This window comes from Cyanistes caeruleus, chromosome 2 (assembly GCF_971803275.1).
Source record: "Cyanistes caeruleus chromosome 2, bCyaCae1.hap1.1, whole genome shotgun sequence".
NCBI classification, from domain to species: Eukaryota; Metazoa; Chordata; class Aves; order Passeriformes; family Paridae; genus Cyanistes; species Cyanistes caeruleus.
The window spans coordinates 100,502,608-100,529,396 of NC_141702.1; the positions used below are offsets into that span (position 1 = coordinate 100,502,608).

At 37.4% G+C, this 26,789-nt stretch overlaps 2 protein-coding genes across 13 annotated transcripts in view; one reads left to right on the plus strand and one right to left on the minus strand.

Annotated features, from left to right (window-relative positions):
- GPATCH2 (G-patch domain containing 2) overlaps positions 1-4,845 on the minus strand; it is a 118,754-nt gene extending 113,909 nt beyond the window's left edge. For both annotated transcript variants that reach the window (XM_086878726.1, XM_086878725.1), the window contains exon 1: positions 4,386-4,845. In XM_086878726.1, the coding sequence (XP_086734852.1) occupies positions 4,386-4,441 (56 nt within the window). In that variant the 5' untranslated portion in view covers positions 4,442-4,845. The remainder of the gene's footprint in view (positions 1-4,385) is intronic.
- Positions 4,295-26,789, plus strand: part of SPATA17 (spermatogenesis associated 17) — an 88,657-nt gene continuing 66,162 nt past the window's right edge. For 3 of the 11 annotated variants that reach the window (XM_086878730.1, XM_086878728.1, XM_086878729.1), the window contains exons 1-6: positions 4,857-4,938; positions 8,569-8,658; positions 10,836-10,917; positions 16,436-16,486; positions 17,683-17,709; positions 22,100-22,203. In XM_086878730.1, coding sequence (XP_086734856.1) covers positions 4,871-4,938; positions 8,569-8,658; positions 10,836-10,917; positions 16,436-16,486; positions 17,683-17,709; positions 22,100-22,203 — 422 coding nt within the window. In that variant the 5' untranslated portion in view covers positions 4,857-4,870. Of the gene's footprint in view, positions 4,419-4,850; positions 4,939-6,734; positions 6,839-8,568; positions 8,659-10,835; positions 10,918-16,435; positions 16,487-17,682; positions 17,710-22,099; positions 22,204-26,789 lie in introns of those variants that run through there. The other 8 variants (XM_023922847.2, XM_023922845.2, XM_023922846.2 and 5 more) reach the window with 5 other exon arrangements.

Genomic DNA, 26,789 nt, shown 5'->3' on the forward strand with positions numbered 1-26,789 from the left:
GAAAAATATTAGGAAAGAATGGTCAGGTATTGAACCAAACTGCCCAGAGAAGTGGTGGCAGCACTGGTGAAAGTGTTCAAAAAACATGTAGATGTTGCACCAGGTAATAAACCACCAGTTTAGTGGTGAACGTGGAAGTGCTGGGATAAAGTCAGACTCTGCCTCAGAGGGTCTTTCTAAACTTAACAATTCTATGAGCAGAAACTGAAGTTGTGCCAAGACTATCTAAACTCCCTGTCATTAAAAAGCCATCACTAAGAGGTGGACAAAGCCTCCAGTTCCACATCCACACATAGTTATGTCATTTGGCACTATCTGCTGAACCACAGGTATGCAAACCTACACCACAAGCCGTCCCTTCCATCCCACATCAACCATCAATGCAGGGTGTAAGAGCTACCTTCCGAAAAAGCTCCACACTTTGCACCTTCTGAGGATCCTCATTCTTGTAAAGACTAAGATCCAACACATTGGCAACATGTTCAAAGTAAATCTGACCTGTAGGCCAAGGAGACTTAATAAAAATGTGATTTTCATGTGACAGTATCAGAAGAGACACTAGAGAAACTGAATGGTTTTGACTTTCATATGAGATAGGATGGACAGTTATAATAGATAAAGACTTGAGACAAACCAGGATATCATGCTGGAGCACATCTATATATGAAAAGAGAAAACCAACTCCCAGATCCCAGGCTATTTTCCATCTCCAAGGTATGCCAACTCGTCTTTTTTTGTCATCTGTTACGTACGTAAACAAGTTTGACAAAATACTAAAAGTATATGAGAATTTTGAAAAAAAATGAAAAATTATGGAAGTGACTGTTCCTCAATTAAAGACAGTTACTTCACTGTATAGAAATGTCTACAAACTTCTGTATCAAATATGCAGATCCTATATATTTGAATGCATACATTCACTATCCACATTTTATTACTCCAATCATAAATTTTGGGGTTCCTTGAACAAGAAGCCCAGTTAGCACAGATGCTGCCTTCAGACTTTGTTGTTCATAATCTCCAACCAGGACTGCAGAGACAGCAGACAGGACAGCTGGACCCATCATACTCAGGCCAAAGTCTCTAATGCCCTGGAGGTTTGGACTTCTCAGCTAGAGGAAAAGGATGGGAGACTTTGGCTATCAGCAGCCATGGACAAGGACCTCTAGTGATTAATGGACTAACAGGAACTGTGCACTGTCTACTTTATTCTCTGTATTTATTTGCCACACCTGATGCAGGGATCAGAAATGTCAGGAGGGTGTGTTTCAAATGTTCCTTATTGTTAAAGGGTTAAGTTAATATTAACTAGGGTTTGTAAAGACAAATTGAGAAATAGAGGAGGGGTTGAGAGGAAAGCTAATGTCTTTACAAACGATTTGATGAGTGAAGGTGTGGGTGTTAACATCTTTGAAATAGGTCTTTATGTCTCTACTAACTTTGGGCAGCAGGCTCCCGGCAGAGCCCAGACAGCTCGGCTCCTGAACAAGTGGGGGTCTGCACAAGCCTGAACTTCTGAGCTTTGGAGTAAAAGAGTAGGTTCAAGGGGAGAGTATGTGGTAGGCAGTTTGGGAAGGCTGTACCTTCCTAGTACCCCAGCCAATGGGGAAAGGAAGAGGGCAAGGTACTGCCGGGAGCTCAGGATAAAAGGAGGCTGCGCCCTCCAAAACCTTGAGTGAGAAAACACCACAGGTGTGTGCCCCAGTGGATTCTCTCTCTTTATTTGAATAAAGGTGCAGGACTACTGTCTCCTTTTTGGACATAAACTCTGGCATTTGGGGATTTTCCTGACATGAGGAAGAACCTCCTTACTGTGCAGGTGAACACTGGAACAGGTTGACCAGAGAGAGAGAGTGTGGAGTCTCCCTCATCAGGGATACTGAAGACCCATCTGGATGCAATCCTGTGCCATGTGCTCTGGGATGACCCTGCTTGAGCAGGGAGATTGGACCAGATGACCCACTGTGGTTCCTTCCAGCCTGAGCATTTCTGTAATTCTGTCCTGTACAATAAAAAGTATTTCAGGAATGATGTATTTTTATCACCTATTATATTGCTGATTCCCCTAAAAATTAGGACCAGGCTAATTTGCAGTAAGTACATCTGACTTTCCTAAAACTGCTGGTTATCTAAGAAGGCACAACAATAAATACTATCAGTCTACTCACATTTATCTGTGAAAAAGTGTTCAGTACAGAGCAATGGCATACAGTCAAAAAGATGCTGACATGAACTACATTTAACAAGGCTCTAACACAAATGAATTGGTCAGCCAGAAATGAGATTTGGAGCAATTTGTCATGAGAGAGGGCAATTCTTGCAATCCCATTGCTGCCATTTACTGATATGCTTGCCCTTTTCAGAAGTATGACTTCATTAATTAATTGTCAAGGTGCAGTATCACATGACCTGTCAAATCATGGTAATATGCTAAAGCACCAGAGTCATTATCAAAAGAATCAGAATGCCAAGCAATTATCCAAACTGCAAACTATTCTTAAATTGTCACATGAATTCACAATTTAAATGAAAAACATTCTGCTTTGGAGGAGCTTTACCACTCCAAAAAGTGAAAAATTTTACTCTGTGCCAGTTCTAAACCTAATCACCTGTTTAGGATCTTAATGTTTTTAGAAAGCACAACTTCTTAATTTTCTACATCGAGTATTAGACACTGTAAAAAGTATTTTCCTGCATCCCACTCAAACGGGCCTCCTTTAATAGACAGCTTCTGAAATAACTTGTGTAGAAGAATAAGACAGCAGCTCTGAGGAGTGGTCAGATTTTTAATGGACAACACTTCAGTATTTTCCTCTGTATTGAATTCCTCTGAGTGGTGTACTAGCATAAACAAAATCTTTACTGTCTGATGACAATTACAGAAAAATATGCCTCCACCTCATGTTGCTGAGGGCTACTCTAGAAGCCTCTGGAACTAAATTATTTTATGTAGACATGAAATATTAAAATTAAAAGACAAATAACAGGTCAAATAAATAGTGAAGTATTTGACAGAACACAGATACATGTTGGGAATGTCTGAGGCAATGTTTTTACTGTATGCAGCATTAATACTCAGATAAAAACACTTGTGCCTCTGAGTATACCTCATTCTCTGAAACATTCTGAATTATATCAACAGAAGTTGTTATATTTACACCAGGCAAATGTGGATGCCTAGCAACACCTGAAAACTTGTTCTAGCAAATAATTATCAGCTGGGCAAATAAAATCTCTTTTTGAGAGTATTCTCATTTAGAAAAATGTAGAGAAAAAATACACACAAGGGGAAAAAAATTATGGTATCAGCAAAAGTGGAGGAGAAACAAAGCACTAAACCTTTCCATTCCTCTTCCTCCCCATCTCCAGAAAAGAAACAAAGAAAAAGATGAAAGAAAACCTATTTCAGATCTATTTCAAATCTATTTCAGCAGGGAAATCTACCAGCAGGTGTCTGTATATTTAACATAGCCTCTAAAAGATGTTTATGAACTTTTGAAAAAAACCCCACAAACAAAACCCCATCACAATCCTCCATGCTTCCATTAATAAGTGAAACAAGTGGGAAGCTACACACACCAGTTGATACCAGACATATCACAAGATACCCAACATTTCAGAAAGAAAATTAATGGCTTCCCAGCTGGTTGCTTGGAACATCTTGTTTCCATCAACTCTCTCCACTACCAGTCCTTAAAGCTCCACGGCCTACTAACAGAACTGACCTTTTCTATTCTATTACTCAGCCTCCCTTCCTTACAGCACTACAATAAAAATAATATGGCCTTTGAGGTCACTATGCTAGCATAAGGTATTACATAAAACAGTAAATCTATGAACTTTTTTTGCAGGAGAACTACCCATACTTTCCCTGCTCGATGGCTACAGCAGCACTTGTTGATTCTTGCAGCAGAAAAGCTTTAAAGCAGGAAACACACACATCACTGGATGTTCAGCTACACACACTGCAAGGGCTTTAGGCCTTAGAGAGTCTGCCACTACTGGAAAACCACAGACAGGAAAACCTAAATACGCTTGGGACAAAAGTTTTAATTTATCTTCCGCCTACTGTCCCTTTCTCAACAAGACGTGGAAGTTTCTTCCTCCAGCCCACTGCTCGCTCATAAACGCGTCCAGCCTCCGAGACACGACAGTGGCACATCTCGGACCTCCAGCCCCTCGTCCCCCGGGGGCCTGGGGCGAGCTCCATCACCTTCCCCCCAGCGAAAAGGGCAGCAGCGGGGAGGCCCGGCCGGGGGCCACCACTCGCCCCCAGGTTCCCACGCCCCACGCGTGGGGCGGAGATGGTGTCCGGGCCCCTCCCGCAGGCAGCGGCCCCGCAGCCGGGCAGGGGCGGCGGGCACGTGTGTCACCTCCGGGCTTACCAGCTCTTCCTCGCCGCCTGAGCTCGGGTCGGGGTATGTTCAGCGACCCGGAACATGAACCCGGCGCCTCCCCCGGCCGCTCCCCGAGGAGGCTGGCGCCGCTTCGCAGAGACTGGGCGAGGGGAGGCGGGCGGGGGCCGAGGGCCGGAGGGCTCGGGCCGGGCGGGGAGGGCGCGGGCGGCCGGCGCTGCTCCTCAGTCCCCCATGATGAGAGCCCGGAAGCAGCCGCGGCACCGGAGGAAGCCGGACGCGACCACCTCGCCTCCTCCCTTCTCTCCCCCGGCCGCTGCCTAGGAACGCCGCGTCCCCTTCGGCACCCCCGCTTCGGGTTCGGTACAGCTCCGCGGAGCTCCCGCTGCCCCCGGAGCGCTGCCCGTGCCGGGCTGCGGGGCCGCCGGGAGCAGCGACACCCCCGCGCCCGGGCGCACTGGGACGGTCCCGTTGCCATGGCGGCAGCGTCTTGAGGGCGGGAGGAAGGAGGAAGCATGGCCGCCCTGGCCCGGCTTCAGGAGAGGCTGGAGGGACTCCGGGAGGAGTATTTCCTTACGAACAGGTACTTGGGCCGTACTGGAGGTGGGGCAGGACACACCGCCTTACGCTGGGCTGGGGCGGACAGGTGGGCCAGCCCCGCTCTCCGCCGGCAACGAGATGGAGGCAGCCCCCCTGGAAACTGTCCAGTTCTGGGCTCCTCAGTACAAGAGAAACACGGAGCTCCTGTGGAAGGCTGTAAAGATGATTAAGGAACTGGAGCATCCCTCTTACGAGGAAAGGCTGAGGGAGCTGGGCCTGGTCAGCCTCGGAAAGCGAAGAGTGAAAGAGAACCTCATCCGTGTCTGAAGGGAGGGTGTGACGAGGATGGGCCAGGCTCTTCTCGGTGGTGCCGAGCAGTAGGACGAATGGTAATGGGTAGAAACTGGTATACTGCAAGTTCAATCTAAATATGAGTAAGAACTTTACTGTGCAGTGACCGAACACTGGAACAGATTGTCCAGAAAGAGTGTGGAGTCTCCCTTAGTGGAAATATTCAGGAACCGTTTAGACACAATCCTGTGCTCTGGGATGACCCTGCTTGAGCAGGGAGGTTGGACCAGATGACCCACTGTGGTCCCTTTCAACCTGAGGCACTCTGTGGTTATGCGATTCTGTGAAACTTTCGCTTTAAAATCCCTCCCGAGAGCACCAACCCACCGCCTTGTTCCCCAACTTTGCCACAGCGATCTGAGATCTGGTGGGCCTTTAAGGGACCTGTTTATGCACTGAAAATACTGACTGTCCCGCTCTTCCCTCGCCCCCCTGCTAATTTAGAGGGGAAAGGAGCCTCTGGAAACTCCTGAAACGCGCTTGAGCCTCGCAAGTTCCGCTCTCTGCCCCCATCGGGAGCCGACCTCTCCCCGGTCCCGCCTCTGGAGCCTCCTGTGTCCCGCCCTAGAGGCGCTGTAATTCCCCGAGCATCCCTCAAGATGCGGCACGCCAGCCCCGACTCCCCGCTATCATGGCTCACATCTGTGGCTGTGCCTTGATGTTTGTCCTCTTGCAAGGACACTACTTCTTTTTTATTTTATTTTAAATTTTATTTAATTTTTTTAAAGTTAATTGAAAGAGATCAGATCAGATGTGTTGTCCTTGTCCTCGCCAATTGGGATGGTTTGTGCAGAGTTTTCTGACTCCCAGAATGGAGGCGGCCAACTTTTCCAAGACCAGATTTTAGAAAATTTAAAGTTGTAAGACTCGCTTAAATATTGCAGAGATTTGTCCTATAAATCCTTTTATTCGGCTGCACTGTTGCTGTATGTGTAATGCAAAAGCTCAGACATAAAAAAACACCAAACATGTTTAGCATAGTTGTGATTTTTGTCTTCACTAATTAATGAATCATTTATTTTAGAATCTAATTACATCATCATTAGCATGAATAGCAAAGCTCCTGAACATTGCAAAAAGTTACAGAGATCAAGTCCTGCCTGCATGTAAAGTGTTGTGTTTTTCTGTTCTTTGCCTGAACTTTCGCTCATGCTCTTGTGGCTGTACACACAGCAGTTCACTAAACAAACATCAGTTACAGGAGGCTCTGCTTGTATTTCACATATTTCAGGTTAGAAAGAGTAGCCTGAGCCAGACTTGAAAATACATCGGAGGGCAGCATGTTTGATGTTTGGGGATTTGTTTTTTGGCAGAGCTCTCCAAAAAGGAATTGTTTCCCTTCTAAGAATGAGCTATGATCTGTCAGTTTCAGAAAATTCAGATTTGCAGTTCAGAATGCGAATGAGAGGATTCAAAGAGCCCAGTGCAGCAACAAGTCTTAATCATATTTTTATGTTCTTAATAACATTCCCGTTGTGCTTTATGCAGAACTCTGTTTATGTGAGAGATATGAGGTGTCCTAAACTGGCTTTTAAGGGAAAGCACCTTTCTGTGGAAGAACTTGCCCAATGATACCACAGTGCAAGAATACTGTAAGCATTTCCTGCATTTTGAGAAATACCCTCAGTATGAGGATTAGAATATACAAGATCTATTAATTCATTAAGCGTTACACAGTTTTATCACTCTACTTGTTCAAGAACCTACTTTTATTTACTGTAGTATCTGTATGTCAGGTGCTTGAGTAGGCCTTTTTAACTTTCAGTACAGCCTTCGAGAAGTATCTGTGACTCTCAGAGCTTAATTCAATCAGTATGACTACTGTGCAATCTGATCAAAAGGGGAGATACCTGCCTGAGAAACTTACACTTTGAAACAGTTCTGCTGGCAAGGGCAGCTGAAAGTGTTTGTGGAACTATCCTATGAGAAAAACAAGTCTGTTGGTTTGCTTCAATAATCTCTACAAGGACTTCTATTCCATCCTGGCCAAGCCAAACTAAATGCCAACTAGAAAAAACAGACTATCAGGGAGTAAGAAAGGAGAAGGCTTCTGCTCTTCTAGGAGACTCTTGTCATTGCCAGGTGGGTAGGGCTGGGTTTGGAGCTTGCACCTCTGACACAACCAATCCCACATCCCCTTCATTTCCAAGCTGTAATTGTGGCTGCCTGCCCAGGGCCAAATCGCTCATGGCCTTTTGATCAAAATAATTTTCCTCTAAGTAAAAGTATTCTAGATGTGTCTGCTTCCTGTGGAGACTGGGAAGCTGCACAGGAAAGGAGCAAGAAAACTCTCTAGTCAGTTTTGAAAACTATTAATTTTGTGATTTTAGGTAAAAAAGCCTGTTTCCCAGAGTTTTCAGGCACTGAGAATTTCTGATGCATGTCAGATAGTGAAAATTTGTGCCCATTTAATGTGATTTGAGAGCACATGCTGCACTAGATGATATAGAATGAGTGGAGCTAATGTTTCTTAATCTCTGGTAGTAAATCTGCAATTCATTTAATTTTCAGAAATATAATGAGGATAATCCTAACTTATCAGATGAACAATAATCTTGTTGGTATTTACTGAGGCAATTAATGTTGACATGAAACTTTATTAAGAGAGCTAATTAAGAAAACTAACAGTGACCTAATAATTATTTTTTTGTCAGGTATAACAAATTAAAGAATTTGGTGAATATGTTCCTAATAAAAGTGGGAAAGAATAAAAATCCATGGAAATTAAAATTTAAGGTCACAGACTTGACAGTTACTGACATTTTGAAACAAACAAAAAAAGAATAAAAGCTAGAGGTGATCTCATACCTCAGCAATGAAACTCATAATGGTAATGATTTCTTCCTGAACTCTCTGTAAAGTCTCCTGCAGACTAACAATATTTTCCTCTAATCTGTTTTAGATTCATGTTTTCCTAACATGACTTTTAGCTTTGTCACAAACACTGTAGATTCGCAATTTTATACAGTTGTGTGATTTTTTTGTAACTCAGGCCTAATTATTAAAGCATTATGCACATTTTTCTCCTACACTGGAAGATGTCCATGTGACATGCTGACATGTATCTAAGTATTGTGGGGGAATAAGAAATATCCACTCCCAAAACTTACATCCTCTACAAGCTACAATATCCTTTGTTACCTTCATACTATGCACCTAATATAAATTATACTTTTCTGCACTACCACTGAATTATGTAGAATTAAAAGTGAAAAACCTGGTGATAAAAATCCCCAGCTGCAACAAAACATATATAGAATAATATTTTTGCTTTTTTCATACATTACCATGCTGAGAAGTATTACTACTTTTATATTTTCAGAGCTATAGATGAAGACAGAAAAACAAAGTACAAAGCTGCAGTCAAGATCCAGCGCTGGTTTCGAGCATGCAGGGTCCGAGCCTACCTGAGGTAGTATATTAAACTTTTCTTAATCCATGTTTCAGTGTTGAATTTTCTCCTCAAAATTTCTCATGGTATTACTTGCTTTTAGTAATATTGGAGCATTTTGAAAAAAAAAAAAGAAGGTAATAACTGTTATCCAGTTTTTCAACAGAATTAAATATATGCTGTGGCACTATAAGAAATAATAAGTTTTGACTTTCAGAACTGTGTACAATAAAAAAGGCGTGATATTAGAAAGCAAGGAAATTATCTTCAGAATAGATAGTGTTGTTTAAGAAATCTTGTTATGTCTGGACAAAAAAGAAACAACTAGATGTCCCTTGGATACTCTGTTTCAGCATATAGAATATAGAATTATAGAATATCCTAAGTTAGAAGGGCCCACAAGTATCTTCCAAGTCCAACTCCTGGCCCTGCACAGGACAATCCTAAGAATCACACCATGTGCATGAGAGCAGTGTCCAAATGCTTCTTGAACTCTGGCAGGCTTGAGCTGTGACCAAGCTTCTCTGGGAAGCCTGCTCCAGTGCCTAACCACCCTCTGAGTGAGAAAACTTTTTCTAATATCCAACATAAATCCTCCCAACACAGCTTCAGGCCACTCCCTAGGGTCTTGTCACTGGTCACCAGAGAGAAGAGATCAGTGCTTGCCTCTCTGCTTCCCCTTGTGAGGAAGGTGTTGACTTCACTGAAGTCTCACTTCAGTCTCCTTCAAGCTGAACAGACCAAATGACCTCAGCTGCTTCTCGTGTGGCTTCCCCTCAAGGCCCTTCACCTGCTTTGTTCTGGGAAATGCTGTATCAATTCCAAACGTGATCTGGGAGGTTGTTTCCAACCTCAGTGATTCTATGATTTTATAACATTGTTACGTATTTCCTGGAAACTGTGGTTGGTTCATTCTCCCAAAAAACCGTCTTCCATTTTTTATGTCATACACTCAACTGCTCAAGCTCATCTGCTCAAGCTTCTGTATCTTCATAAAACAGGGCAGCTGAGGAAGAGGTCTTCTAGTTTGACCTCTTGCCTGTTGCAAGGTCAAAGCCTAAAGAATTATTAGCTTAAATAACATTTACTACTCAATGCCCAGTATGTCCCTCATAGGAAGATAGGCTGCAGTCATTGTTTACACTTATAATAAATGTACTCAAGCTGCATCAGAGGAGGTTCAGATGAGATACTAGAAAAAAAAAATTAAATCAAAGATTGATTAGGCATTGCAGTGAGTTGCTTGGGAAGATGGTGGTTAGAGACACCACCTCCTGAATTTCAACATGTATCTGGATGTGGCATTTGGAAATATGATTTAGAGGTGATATGGTGCTGCAGGGTGGACAGTTGGACTAGATCATCTTGAAGCTTTCTTCTAACCTTGATTGATTCTATAATTTTGTGATTGTCTCTGGCTTACTTAGGAGTACCGACTCAATGTAGCCAGTTCTCAATATTCTGAACTACCCAGAGACTGCCTTCATTGAATGGAGTGTAAGATTTAAAAGTTTGATGTCCATAGGTAGGTGGTATGAATGATGCCCTTTAATGCTTTTTCTAGGCAGTCCCAAAGTAATGATTCTATCATTTTCTGCAAAAATTTATGTGACATAAATTATGAAATTTTTAGTAGCAACATATATGTCTATAAATAAATTAATTAATAAATTAATAAGTGACAAAGTAAATATTTACTATTAAGCTAGGTGTAATTTTATAAAAGCAAAAAGGTATCTAAAAGTGAATAAAATATTTAGAAATTCAAGTATCAGTAAGTTTTGTCAAATAGTTAAAAATGGTACAGCTGTGAAAATGTTGCACATGACAGAAAAAATTCTGGATTGGTCAGATTTCTTGGTTAAAACCATGAAAAAACCCCAATTTATTATGCAAATTAAATTTATAATAGTTTTTCATTAAACTTTTCTAATTGTATACAGGTAAGTTTGCAGTAACCCACATTTTCCAAGAACAAAATATGTGTGTATGAAGAAATATATATATATAATGGTGTATATGTGTGTGTGTGTGTGTGTGTGTGTGCACGTATTTATGTATGTATATGTATATATAGTATGCTTGTAGTGATAATTTTTATGATGCATAATACACTGTTTGTTATTTTTATTATTATGACAAGCTTATAGGTCTGAAGTCTGAAAAACTAATTATTTTCCTAATGTGTTTCATTTTAGACATCTGAGCAGAATGGTGATTTTGATACAGAAGTGGTGGAGAGGATATCTAAGAAGAAAAAACTTCAGAGAAATAGTGGAGGTAGAAAACTACTCTTTAAATTTTTGTTTGGTTATTTGTGGAATACGTATGAATAATTCATTCACTCATCATGAAATTAAAAAGCCGAAACTCAATCCTCTATACACACAGACACACACTTAACTTTACTGTAATGAAAAGCACCATTAATTTCAGAAAGCCTACTCATAACAGTCAAGTTAAGTCAGTGTTTAAGTGTTTGCAGCTCTGGAATATTGGTCCCCAAACCAGCAATGAGATCTGCTCATGCAGAAGTCTACTCACATGATACTAATTGTGGGATTAGAACTTTATAAGATGCTTTTTTATTTTTTTTTTTCTACTGCAGAACTTTTAATTTTGAAAGTAAAATAAGCCAATTTGTCTACACATTGCTATTTTATGTTTTAGTGGTACAAATTTCTTACTTAATGAACCTTGAAATATTTGAGGTTTTGCCTTAAGGCACACAGCAGTCAATCTAATTCCTGAAGAGAGTGAAAGTGTGTGATAGCACATAAGCTAAAACCTCTGTTAACAGGTTTATGGAACTAAGAAGAAAATAATTTAACATAAAATATGTGGTTTACTAATTTATCAATTTATGTAAATATTTTACAGGAGTGTTAAACTCATTAGTCATTTATTCTTGATTAAGTTTGTTAAATTGCTGTTTTTAAGTCAAAATAGACAATTCAGGAAGTAAAAAAAGAGCTATAATAAATCATATATTAAAGACCCGAGTTCATACTCCCTACTAAACTATGTTTTCAAGTAGCAGGACTCGTGTACCTGAAAGATCATTTATTTTTTCCCCAAGTCTATCAGTAATCTATGTAAAGATTTTCTCTCTTCCAACGTACTAACTGGCTTAATTTATAAATTATGAGCCATCCTGAAGGTGTGTGGTTTTCACTCATCTTCTAACAGTAATTCCTGAATACAAAACAGATAACTGCATGGTTGCATTGGGTTCTTTTTTGAAAAAAGTAGGACTTCAGCTGAATATTGTTCCTGAGTTTTAGGAAGGTTTGTTTAATCTAGTTAAGCTTCTGCAGAAGAGAGATATGATAATCTATCTTAAAATTTGTTAATGAAAAGAAAGAATCTCTGCAGTTGCTGGGACAAAGGAAGGAAGGAATCAGCGTGATCAAACAGACTTCTTGTAGTCACAAACCTGAGACAGCTAACTCCCCTCAGCTTTCTGTTCTTGAATATAATTCTGAAAAGTAAAATAAAATAGTCTTTAATCAATAAAGCCTTGTGCATACTTAGTTCTTCAAATAGACATAACTGAAAAACTTGCCAAATCTGAAGTCTATGGAACAATGTAGGACAAAAAATTCTGCAACTTAATACATACATTCTAAATCAGATCATTAATTCATCCAATTTCTGGGTTCCAGAATTTATTCAGTGTTAGCCAGGGCTCAAAGACAATCTCATCAGAAAGCTTACAAATTTTACAGCAATCAGCACAGGAAATTATCTTTTTCCCTCAAATACTACATTTTGTTCTTGCCATCTCTTTGACTGGAGAAGACTAAACAGGACAGCTTGATTGGAAGCCAAGCTGAGTACCACAAGAGTATCAGATAAAAAGGTACATTCTGCTGCCTTTGGACTGCTATATTCAGTGTGTTTTGGGGTGGACTTAAGTGTAAAGTCCTTATATTTGTTGTTTTACTATCTTTACTCAATTAATGGCTGAACTTGGAATTTGTAAAAAGCCAAATCTCAGCAACTTAGCATAACATTAAAGTTAAAGGATAAGGCAATGTTTTTTGTTGGTTTTTTTTTTAATGAACTCTTGCCAATAACTGTTGTAATGACTCCTGACTATGAAACACAATGATGCATTTGGCATGATAGTTCCTTAAATACACTGGTCACTTTTAAATTTGTCTGCTGATAATGATTGCATTGGTATCTGCTGCCAGCAAACAAGGCAAAACATATGCACAAAATACCCATGATTGCTTGATAATAAATCATTTTAATGATTATATTCAAAATTGTGAAATGTGAATGGTACTGATGCGGAAAATAACAAAGGCTGAGGCTCATCAGATTGGCTGTCCATATGTGCATCACCACTAGTATTTCATTTGCTTCTCCTCTAGTGCCTTTTCCTTTGATTGTTAAGATAAATATTTTAAAAATAGGTAAAATCCTAAAAAAAAATGAACAACCATTGATGGCATTTATATGATTAAAGTTATGTGCCTTTCTATTCTAAATATTGGTGGTTTGATAGAAAGCTTTGTTTCCTAATTAATCTCAAGCTAAAATTAAGAAAAGCTCTCCAACAGTTTTCTTAATAGGTTGGTTACATTGATTGTGTCGGATTCTGAAACTTTTAATAACCTGTAGGAAGGGATGAGTTTTAGAACGAGGCAAACACCATAGCATGTGTATCATTGTTTCTATATTACTATTTTCCCATAGTCAAAGAATCATTTGCTAAAGCAAGGGGAATTGTAACATTTCATTATTATATGAAGCTGTTATGCATGATGGCCATGTTTTCAGTTTACTTTGGAAAGAGATGCAGTTAAGAAAAGTGAATATTATAGTTTGACACCACCCTAAGTAATTTAGCTTTAAGTCAACAACCAGTTTTAAATAATTGCAGTCCAATAGAAATTAGGCAAATGCCTATTTACTCTACAAAACCCTCCAAAATACACCATTACCCCATTCACAATTTAGAGTATGTGTTGCTTCCTTCTCTCAACCTCGATCTCACTCTCAAACTCAGTCACATTCCTGCTTCTTTTTGAATTTGTTATTTTGTATTAACTCTTCAAAGCAAAAGAAGACACCAATCAGAGCACATTTGTAGATGATCCCCAAGCATGTTTTTAAATACAAAAGGAGAAAGTACTACAAAAGTTTATATATATATAAGGCTTCAAATATGTTCTAAAAACCTACACTTAAGGTAAGCTGGTAGGAAGGCCTGTACATTAATACATTATTAATGTCAGACTTCATGACAAAGACATCCTGGCTTTGTGGTACATGAGGTGGTAGAGGTGGTACATAGATGAGATGGGAAAGTAATTATTTCTAGAGAGTCAACCTGGTAGTGTCACCCTTGAATTGGCATTTAGTGGAAAAATTAAGGGCATCCAATGGGCATGGGCTGAACTGCATGAATTTCCACTTAAGCAAAAAGTGTTTTCTGGACAAGCAGGACCTAGTTCAGGAAAGAATCTTTTGTTTATTGGGAGACCATGTAAATGTAGACTTGGATTGAAGCACTAAATTATGACTCTGCTTTTGTGAATAGCAATGAACACCTTCTCCATCATTTTTAATAGTAAAACTTTCTAATCAGGATTAGAAAACAAAGGGCGAATACATTTGCAAAGGAACCTAGATGGTGAGACAGCCTTTGGCTTTTTGTGAAAGAATGAAGTTTTAAGACAGTTGCATGAGCAGTTCTGTATTTGGGAGACTTGTGATTTAGAACAAGAGTTGAGTTATGGCAGGAATGTGTAACTTCCTTCTTGTTTTGAGTGACCCTGTTAAATGGTGGTAGGGTAAGGCCTGGATTCCTCACACCTTAGTGGGGTGTGCAAAATCAGACCTTAGGTGCCGCACATTGACTCTCTCTCTAAATAGTAGACAGAGTTCTTCAATACTTGACCAAGCTCAGAGTAAAAGTGGTCCCATGTTGTCTCTCAGTATGGATGACATAAAGAGCATTAATGATGTTAGGTCTCCAATTTATGTTCTTCAGTGAAATGGGATGCATTCAGACCTAAGTGCTCACAGCCTTCAAATATGAGATGAATAACAAAAAGGTGTAAAATTGTTTAGTTTAATCACTGATGGACAGAAATCTGATGAATATTTTTAAGTTCAGGAACATGTTAAGCTTCCATTAAAATGCATTTTATCTATTTGGTGATGTGGTAACTCTTACGTTCCCTTCCAAAGAAAGAAAAGATGAGCTGCAACCCAAAATTTTATCCATTTAGTTGAGCATTTTAGGGATATGCTTAAGTCAGGCAACCATTATTTCAATCCATTATTAGCTATCTACAGTTAGTATTGCTCAGTAAATACTTATGGAGAATAAGGAGGAGAGAGACAGTCCATCATTTATTCTAATTTGTACATTATTTGAGGTAGATTTTCCCTTGACTATATATATGTATATATCTATGTGTATGTATACACATTCACATGTATGTGTGAAACTTCTTTGAACTTTAACAACTTTGCAATTTTCTTTCACATAAGAAATATCTTTTGTACTGTTTCCATTATTAGTAGATTGGTATGATATTAAAGTGAGCATTTAAAATGCACCTTAATTAAACTGCAGGAATTATGCCTTGCTTAATGTAATGAAGAAAGAGAATTTAAAATGAAGTAGCATCATTGTGTTCATTTGTAAATAACATATTGCAGCCAACTGTTTCTTAATTGCCCAGACTGTTGATAAATAATCCAGTCCTGCTGCTCTCCACAGACAATTTGCTTTGGATCAGACTAGGCAATTCAAATAACACTAATTACAGTGAAACCCTTTTATAGTGAATTCCTGTTTGCCATGGGGGAGAAAATCACTATATCAGGGGAAAGCACTTTTGCCTTTGATTTGTGTCTAAAACATGAGAAACACATAAAAGCTGCATGTTGTGCTAAATAAAGGACATACTCTTGCATTCAAAGTACTTATATTTTACTTTTTATGATACAATTGTGAATTATGTTCATTTTGCATTTGTAATTAGAGGGCGGAACAGATGTGAAAGCTTAGTTTAAAGTGATGTATCCATTAAAATAACCTATGCTGCCAAGTGATTGCTTAGTATAATAGGGGATTCGTTCACTATGAGAGGAATTCTACTTTATTGGAAGGAAACCAGGACTTCAGGAAATGTTTTCTATATCAGGGGATTCACTGTAACATGGTATCATTGTATTTATGATTTTATGATGTTAAAATGAATATTAAATGAAACAAAATTCCCAACGATTACTCGTGAGGCAGCTAAGTACATAACATTTAGTACAGATGGTTGGAAGGCACAATTTTGCTCCATCACTGCATCCGTATCCTTGAATGATTTCGACTGAAGACAGCATTTCTCTGAATTTTTCATTAAACCAGACATCTTGAAATATGAATTCCTTTTATGTTTCTGTGAGTTTTGGCTAAAAGAACCCCAGTGAATAAATCATACAATACTACATGTCACCAGCACTTGTGAATATTTCTGCTTTGTTATTCTACTCTCAGTAGAGCACCATTGATTATCAAACTCAGCGGAGAGCATTTTATGATCATATATCTCCATTAGCTCCTAGTTTGACTACCATAGATTTTTCTGGTTAAGCCTGCATTATGTATTAGGAAGCCTATCTCTTCAATACAAAGTTTGATTTTATTCTCTCTAAGCCTAGAACTCTTATTATGTATTATGTATAAAGATTCCTATCTTTTATATGTAAAAATAGCAGGACTGTCTTTGTGTAACTGAAATATATGCCTTTTTTTTTTTTTTTTTTTGCTTCACAGAGAGCATATTTTATTAAGAAGCTGAAATTCTACAATGAAATGGCTGTCAGGGTAAATATTTCTTCACTTGTTAAACAAATGAAAAGTCAATTGTGCTCCGAATTTGCTTTTAATAAAATGAGCAAAGCAGAATAATATACATTTGATTGATATGCTGATGGCAACAGCAGGACGTACTACATAGTTAAAAATTAAAGTTACACTGAGTAGTCTGGGTTGTGTTTGAAAACTGTAGCTGAATTTGAGGTGTCTGAATGTGTCTTGCCCCATTTAAATCTCCATTGGATCTTATTATGTATGATGCTGATAAAACCCCCAAACATTCTATCTGCCAGTGTTCCTACAAATGTAAGAACATTTGTTTTACTAATGCAGACACATATTTGCAATTCTGACAAACTACAGGGCTTTTAAGCTTGTTGATGTAACTGTGCTTTTTCTCTTGTTAGTACATGACATTTGATGTACTGGATCTCAAGAGTTAGAGAGCACAGGACAATTTCGTCTCTTAAACACAGAGGTGGAACTGAACTGATCTCATTGATGATATTATCAGTGAATTTTTCTAGATGAAGAAGAGTATAAACAGACCTTGAACTTCAAGGATGAAATTTGTTGTGGGTGAAACTGCGAAATGTATTTAATTAGAAACTAGTTGTTTGTTTTTTTTTATTTTGAACTTTGATACTGAACTTGAAAAAATATGTAAAACAAATATGGGAAAAACATAAAATAATTTTTAGGGTTAAGTCCTTTTATGTTATATATTTCTTTCATTTTGTGATACAAAACTGCTTTACTTTGTAGGCCTGTATCTTTTTAGGCCAGGCACCTTGCCTTTTGAATTCTATCAAATGTATGAATATGGTGACAATGGAGATTAACCCAGGGATTAACCCAGGGAAACTTGTGTAGAGTAAGAAGATTCTCAGAATGGATTTTAATTTTGTGGCCCTTCTGAGTCCAAAATAACTCAGTCAAGAACTCTGTACTCATCAGGTGTTTTGCTGAGTTTTGATTCTCTAAAAGGCACAAAGTAGCCTTAGGTTTGGTGCGTATTAAAGAACTGAAGGTATTTAACAGCAGTTTAGTACCTCAAAAATGTACCTTTTTGTTATGGTTGATTCCTTACTTAGCTACTTTGAAAGTATTCCACAGTGGATAAATGCTGTTTACTCATGCTGCTGGGATAAGTGGGGGAACATAAGATGTAAGTCAGCTCTTAAAAGTTGCCTCTGTACTTCCAGAAGACATCTGAAGACCAAATTTCAGAGGTAATTATGTATTCTAGTCAAATGGAGTTTTGCATTTGGTCTTTCATTTTTAAAAGAAATTGAATGTGTTCCCATTCATTTGTAATGGAAATATAATGTTGAATCATTAGGTGATATAAATCTTCAAAGTACTGCTTTTTCAGTCATGTCCTTTTCTTTAATGGAAATTTAAATCAGTAGAAAACAATAGAACAGATCTTTATTTAGTTGCAGATGTCAGAATCTGATTCTCCTCTGTCTAAATTTTGTGCAGCCAGATCTGCAGAGCAGACTTAAAATGCTACCAATCTGAAACACTTAATGCCTTTGGGTTTTTTCTGTCATGTGTTTCTTGAAGAACTACCCAAGGTCCAATAGCAAATCAGGCCTGTTGAATTTCTGCATAGATGATGTAGAATGTAGAATGCCTTAGACTTTAGGCATTCTAAGCCAACAGTTCCTTATATTCACGCATCATGAGCTTGATTTATGGTTAATATAACTCAGTGTTCTAAAAATATAGAAATAACTGTGTATGTTTTTCTATTTAACCACTTAGTTTTGTCTCATGGTATTATTAACTATTTATTTCAATTTATAGTCACTCTAGAGAAAGGCAGTTTCAGTTTTGGCATTTGAAGTATTATTGAGAGCATACACACGATCATAGTTTTGATGCCAGTTTACATATCTTGTCCTTCTGGATTGCATTTCATTGGAATCAGAGCTATTAGTTTTACCTTTTAAAATTAAATCAGAGATCTTGTTTAAATCAGTTTCAGTTTCGAGGCAAAATATGATTCTCTCTCTTAAAAGGTTTAAGGTTGCTGTAAATTTTCAGCAACAAAAATAATCCTATGGCAAAAAAATCCATGAGCAGATGGCTTTTGATATATCAAGGTTTTGCCATTTGTTTTAGTGCTTAAAATAAACATTATTTATAAGACCACTTACATTTTGATGTTACTTAATGAGGAATATGCATCATTGATTTGACTAGCTTAAGAGGTCATTTAGAACTTGCCCGTTAACAAGCTGTAATCTGCTGAGCACACAATGACTTTGTTTAAAATTATCTGTTCAGTGCTGATCAATGACAATAATTGTTTTGTACCAATCACTGTTGAAACTTGCTAATTACTTTGAAGGGCATACGCACACTTATCTCTTCTTTTTCAAGAATTTTTTAAACATTCACCTTGGAATTAAAAAGAAATGCAGTCATAACATTATACTTCTTTACAAAAGCAAACATTCAGAACTTTCACATTGAAAATATGAGCATCATTAGAAGCTTTTTACAAAATGGTCTTTCCTAAAAATATTAATCTTCAGTTTTGGGATTGCTGACATAAAGTATTAGGGAAACAGAAATCAGACATAAAATAATTTGAGTCACAATGCAGTTTTTCTTACTTATGTTTCATTCAGTTGAAATCAGTGAGTTCATTCTGAACAGAAAGTGGTGTAAATAAAGGTAGAGTGCATCTTTTAATTGGTACACTGAGCCCATTGGAGGTAATTATAGCTTTATACTACTTGAGCCTTTTGTCTTTCAGTTTGAGTTTTGATCATTTAACCCAGAAATATCCAGTTCTGCATTTATAACTGTGAGGTGAAAACTGTCAGAAAGAGTTTCAAAGGGACCATAATCCTGCATTAATGAGCGCATGGCTATATGGGAGCCAAGTTGCTCTTGTTGAGAAATTTTGAAGCCAAACAGAAAAACAAAGCTAAGATCCTTATTCACATGCAAAGGATTTTGCTTAATCCCAGATCTCTGAAGGCATACTCATTCTCTGCTCTTTCTCTATTCCTTTTTAACCCAATAAGCTGCTGTATGAGAAAGCAGTGTTGGAAATAATATGAAATTTACCATCACCTACTGCAAAGCAGCATGTCTAGAATCATTCTTGTTCCCAGAACTCTTATTCGTTCATATCTCAATAATATCTAGAGGTCCAAACCCTTTTCATTTTAAAAAAACCAAAACAACAAAAATGAACAAAAACAAAACAAAAAAATAAACAATTCCACCAAAAAAACCCCAAACCAAAACAATAACAAGAAAAACAACAACAACAAAATAAACAAAAAAGTCACAAACAAATAACAACATGTAGTTAAAAAAAAATCCATCTTTTCAAACTAGTTTCAAGTCTTATTTTGGAAGGGAGGAAAAATCCATGCTGATACACAAAGGGGAAATAGGAGAATATATTAACTTGGGAAGTTAGTATCCTCTTATTCTTAATAACTAACACATGCCTGAAAGAATTACTGAAAGCTTTTCTGTGATTCTTATTCTCTTGTTAAATCTCACATAAAAAGACAATCATAACTGTACCCCAAGGTGTCATCAGTTGAGGCCAAATGCTGGTTTTTACTTTGAAGAGTAGTGTTTGGGGGTTTGTGAATGCGAAAATGGTGACAAACTATGAAATATTCAGCCCTGCTTTAGTTGGTCTCCTTTTATATGTCCAGTAAAAGTCTGGAAGTGGAAAAATTGCAAAAACTTCTGTCAGTTTTCACAGTGGTACAGAATTGCACTGCACTGGAACTGGTAGGAGTAGAGAATTTTGCCTGTTACTGAAGAGCACTCCCAAGACTTGATGATAAAGATTCTGAAATTACTGAGTGCAATGGTTACTGATAATGTGGGCAATTGGCAGCTTTTTAAAATTTGCCTTCTTCCTGAATCAAACACAAAGTCTGTGACATTCTTTCCCCCCTCCCCGTTTTTAAAAAAAAAATAAATATCTAAGAAAAAAAGAGCCAAATAGCACAAACACATGGATTTCACTCCACTTAAAAAGTTGTCCCTTGGCTCTGGAAAGAGAAATGTTGATGTAAAGAAAAAGAAAAAAGTTTCTTATAGATACACCCATGTGTTTAAATTCTTAAGAAGTTTGGTAGCTAGGGGCCCACAGGAAAAGGAGAGCTGTTAGTACTTAGCAACATTTTACTCTTCCATGCATTTAAATAAGGGGAGTAGCTTCTGGAGAGTAAAACCTCCAACTTCCTGCTTTTTAAATCTAGATTCTGCTTTTCAGCTGTCTTTTAAGATTTCAAAGCTATAAAGGTCAAAGAGATGGATGTTGGAGCAACTGAAGCTACTGCTGACTAGAAGATAGAAATTGGGAGATTAAAGTAGAAAAATACTGAGGAAAAAAGGAGATAAAATGCAATTTAGGAAGTAAAGAATATTTTGCAGGAAAATTAATAATAAGTTCAAGGATGGAAGAATTTAACAATGGAGGAACTACACCCTGAGAAGAGAGGAAAAGATGGTTACTCTGTTTTTCAGATGTAGAGATCCAGGGTACACTGACCTCTGATGGCAAGGAAAATCAGGTGCAAGAGCAGCCCTCAGCATGACTGAATAGAGCAAGTTACATTTTTCACCTCTTCATGTCCTGGCATAAGGATAAATATATCTCACCAAATGGCAGTCCTGCTAGCTTTTTACCTAATTACAGAATCACAGAATTACAGAATCATTTAGTTTGTGAAAGGCCTCTAAAGGCATTGAGTCCAACCTTTGACTGATCACCACCTTGTCAACTAGACCATGGCACTAAGTGTCATGTTCATTTGTTTCTCAAACTCTTTCAGGGATGGTGACTCCACCACCTTCCTGGGCAGCCCATTCCAATGCTTAATTGTCCATTCTTAATGCTTACTTTGCCATGCCAAAAACCAGATAGTAACAACAGGCAAGGGTCTCAGAAACTTCATTATTAGAATTTTCAAGTATCAGAGATTTAAACACAATTGTTGAAATCAGTTCTTAGGGGAGGTTGGATAGACTAAGTAGGTTTTTTTCCCCTTCTCTTTTATTTTCTTCTTTCTCTCTTATTTATTTTTTTTTTAACTGATGCTTTTCAAAATGCACCAAAATATTAACCCTTTTTGGTGGAGGATGCTACCTAATTTCTATTCATAATACAATTTTATAACTAGCTACAGATAAAGAGCTTTTCTCCTTCAGGTTAAACTTCCTCTAGGTTAGGCTTTCTCTGTTATGCAAGAGAATAGTATTTCTTGAGAACAATTAAATTAATGTGGAACAATAATAGACATGAATCATTTTACATTGGAGATGAAAGAACTGCAATTTATAAGTGAATTTCCCAGAAAGCCAGATTCATTGGGTTCCTGGGAAGGCTTTTATTCAGTTCACACCTTTGCAGAGCATGAAGGTGAAAGTGCAGCAGAAGATGTAGGTGAGGTGGTGACTCAGTGCTACAAGATGTTACAACCTACACTCATTTTCTTCACTGAAACTTATAGGTGTTTCTACTTGGTATCACTTTTAAAGGAAAGAAGTACTTGGGATATGGTACATATATTTGATATGTATGAAAACTTTGGATTTGAAATATACTAAACAAATATTTATTTCCTCCAGATCCAGAAAATGTGGAGAGGCTATTATGTTCGGAAGTATATCCATAATTTTTATGTACTGAAGAAATACCTGAAAGCTGTTTCTGTGAATAATGAGCTTGTCAGGTAAAGATAAAAGCTCCATATGGTAAAGCATTCACTTGTTCTTCTTTTATTTGTAGAAACTTTGTGGCACTAATTAAACTCTTTGAGTATAAGTTCCCCTCCATTATCAAATGTATGTATCTATCAGTCATCATTCTCTTTATCCTATGTCTATTCATGTTGCACTGCATTCTGTTCTCATTTACACTGTTATGAATTCAGAATAATTTCTTTGAATTAATTAGGTGTGCTCTGCGTTTGTACTAGTTTAATAAAAACGGATTTGTCTCTTCACCTATGTTCACAACTCATAGGTTATTATGTCCTAAATTTTTGTGTTTAGGGTTTGTTGAACTAGATTTTTTTCCCCAGTATACACAAGCTAACCAAAAATTTATTTTTATAATTTGTTTTGAATGTGGATTATTGAAGTGAATGCAAGGGCAGATTTGGATGCATGAGCCGTACTATGAATATTAACAGGGAAAGATACTTGTGTGGATACAGTGAAGCAGAGTCTTTCTGTAGTTACAGAAGAAAACCAATAGCCAGTCAGATTTCTGTCTAGAACTGTTGTTGCTCTATGTTCTTACTCTGTTTCTCATATCCATCCATTGTCTTTCGTGTTCTTAAGCTGAAACCTCTCTAAAATAGAGGTAATTATTTCCCTCTAGTGGATTTGATATCCTGATCCATGACCATTACTCAGATAACAGTGGAAACAAACAGATGAAATGCTGGGTGACCATGATCATTACTCTCTTAGTGTAAATGAAAGCTGTTGGACAAAATCCATGCAGTGTTTGCCATTCACAATGTTTGAGACAAATCTTTGCTTTCCCAGGCACAGAAATATAAGAGAGTCTAGTAAACCAGTGTTTCTAGAAATCTTGTCAAAATCACATGGATTGCATGTTACATAATTACATGGATTATATGTTACATAGAGCACCACATGCAAGTTATATATTGAAAAAACCCAGGATATATATGAAAAAAACCAACTTCTTTGTATGCTAGTTATTAATGATATTATTCTTCCACAGTACAGCTGGTGCTACATCCTCTTTGTCATAACATTAATTTTTGTGCATTACATTGTTACCTATAATGAACTATACTGATAGTCACCTACTCTCATTATTATTCAAGTGTATTCTGTGCAGAAAGTTAGGTCACAACTCAGCAAAATCAGACTTAAACATTCTGTTATGGCTTCAATGGTATTTTCTTGATCTGAAATCCTTGAAATATTCTTTCTTCTTGAAAAGGTGGAACTCTAGGAAGACTTGATCACATCTTAGAAAATAAGTGAAACCATAACTTTTCTGCTTTAAAATCCATATCACTGGATGAACTGCAAAACCATAATCTGCTTCTCTGTTCATAGTCATTCTATCGCTCTTCTCCATTCCCTGTCTAAACCTAGACCATGGCTCATAACTTGTTGCTTAGGTTGACCTTTGATGTGTGCCAACAAAACTGGATAGCAAGTGGTATTCCTGCTGCACTGTGGACATGGAATGGTTGGAGCTTTGTGTTTTATTTCCCCACACCCACAATAGATCTCTGCTGAGTATACCTAACTTCAGAAGACTACAAAAATATTTGGTTTTCAGTACTTTGACATGTTGATCACATTCCCTAGTGTTTAGTGTAGGTTATTAAAAATCATAAAGCTTATGCACTGCATAGATATTTTAATCAAGAAATGCTTCTGTGCTTTTTAACAGGTAAGATGAGCAGTATGACTTCAGGTACATCAAAATGTGTCAAAGCAAGTCTGTGTGAGCTCTTACCTGGGAACTGATATATTGATATTTTGCTAACTTGAGTTCTGCATTCAAGAGTTCACAGAAATACCTGTCTTTCAGGGTGAAAAAAAAAAATCCATCTTTGAAGTTAAAAAAACTTAAAAATTAATTTTTGAGATAGTTTGGACAAATGGATCTTATTGTTTCAGTTTTAAAAATGCATGAGTTCCCAAGTGCAGTCAAGAATCACTGCAGTAATCCCTTTACTGGGGTACATTTGAAAACTAATATGTATATCACCTTCAACATTCTTCTTATGAAATCTAACAGATGTTTAGTGAGGATTAGGTGTAGGCCCTCAGCCAAACAGATTTTTCCTGTCATTGGGCTAAGTTGCTGCCAACTACTTTGGCCCCAAGGTGGCCCACAGTGTTTCTTACATGGAATATTGAGCCAGGTGGAGGAAAGATTCTCCTCATATTTTCATTAGCCATTACATTGGCTCTGGACAAGTATATTCTCACTGTTCATAAACATTTTTGCATATAAAAATTATTGCAGCTGTGCACTGTAAGAAACACAAGGAATTATCAGAATAGAAGGAATGCATTTATGAAATGGCTGTGTTTTATTAAAACATCAACATTATGGAAATTGACTTGTTGATGGGCAGAGAGATTGATACACTTGTGCACTCATATTATACTGCCTTTGAGTGTTTTACATCTTTAGAACAACATTAAGCAACACAATGTGGAACATGAAATAATGCCAGTAAATACATGAAATTGATCCCTGCCTCCCCCATGAAGAAAACAAAAGATATTTTTAATTTCAAAAATTTGTTTACAATTTGTTCTTTCTAGAATTATGATGTAATTCTGAATTGAACTACACTGTACAGTTCTCTGTCTTATCTATTCTAGAGTAACACTGGCAGAATTTTAATTTATCAACACCTATCTAAAATCACATTGCAAGTCCTCTTATTTTTTGGACACCAGAGCCAAGATTTGTGCCTAATTTTCTCATCTTTTGTTAAGGAGGAGCCTATTTCAAATCATCCCTCACTCATTTCTAAGAGAAACTTCAGAGGAAGGTCTCATGAAAATTTGGACATTCTGTTAAGTTTCTTATAACACAAAATCACAGAATCATAGAATCATTAGGTTAGAAGAGACCTTCAAGATCATTGAGTCCAACCTATGCCCTAACACCTCAACTAAACCATGTCACCAAGTGCCACATCCAGTCTTTTTTAAACACATCTGGGGATGGTGACTCCACCACCTACCCGCACGAATCATTCCAGTACTTTATCACTCTTTCTTTGAAAAACTTTCCTAGTATCCAACCCAATATTCCTAATATCCAATATATTTCCTTGGTGCAGCTTGAGACTGTGTCTTAAGATATATCTTAAAAGAGTAATTGACTAAAGTTTGTTTCCTTCTCATTCCACCTTTACCCTAGTTTTTTTAAAAATAAACAACACTTGTTGTACTAAGTGGTTTTCTCAACCAGTAGCCACATCTTTACCATTCAGCTTTAATACAAACCGTCCTTATTTAATAGCTGCCCTCATTTGGTAGCCAGACCTTTATCATTTGTCTTTAGTGTGAAAACCCCAGGAGAAAGTAAACTTAATAGAAGCTGCCCCAGCTTAAAGCTATAGAGGAATGTAATTAAGTTTAACAGAAATTGATTTAACAGAAATTGACCTAAAATATAATTAAATAATAATAGTCATATTATGTGTGAGTTTTCACTCACTTAACAGACTGGTTATGGCACTGTTAGACTTAACAGACTTAAGGCACTGCCTTTGTACAAATGGAAGATAACTCTCAGTTTTAGCTCCCAGACTGGCTAAATTCCTCCAGCATTCCTATCTCTTCCCACTGCTACAGAACCACTAGGTCTGATGGCTGCTGGTGTCCCCAGTAGAGCCCCTAGGAGTTACATTGAGAAATGCTTGAAAGAATCCCTTAAGAGATGGAAAAAACCAAATTTGAACCCTAAACTCTGTATACAGAAGGACATATTTGTATTTTTCTTAACGTTTGTACAGTTTAATTTCAGTGTAGTGATGAAATGGGTTTGTTAATCTTGAGTTCTCTTTTGCCTAAAAGATATAGGAAGTTCTTAAGGAAGTAAGAAACTTGTTCTTAAATTTTATTTTACTATATTTTGTTACTTATATTTTAGTAATAAATCATTATCTGTAGCACCAAATTTTATTTAAGTACCAATATATACTATATTCTATCTCAATATGGATTAGTTGGGTGGTTTAATTTATAAATATATGCATGAAAGTAAATTTCATTACTTCTCAGTGCAGTTAGTGTATTTAATTTTAAGAGAAAATGCTTTCTATACTTTCATTTGAAACATTCTTAAAGCTGCATTTTTACCATCTCCAAGAGCTGGCTAAATGGTTACAAGGGGAAATATGCCAAAAGCAATTAGCATAGGCTATAACTCCATATGATGCATTAGAATTTTGTTTTATGTGAAACAGTTTCCAGTCCATGATAAGCAAATGGACATCACTTCACATAAATTAGCATGCTGGTGCCATTATATCCGAAGAATTTATGGATGATGTCAGTTGCCCAACTGTGTGATTAACTTGCGGTTCTTTGCCTAAGGTTATCTACACACTGGCCTTTAAACTATAGTAAAGGAACTTTGCTATATGTCAGGTGTGCAAGTAGAGATAAGATTTTGGGATGTATTGCTCCATTTACTGATGAATGGCACCATTTAAATTTTTCCTGGAGGCACAGAACTGGGTAAAGATAGCAGTATCAGAAAACTAACAAAGCAGTGGCAAAGTACTGGCATTTA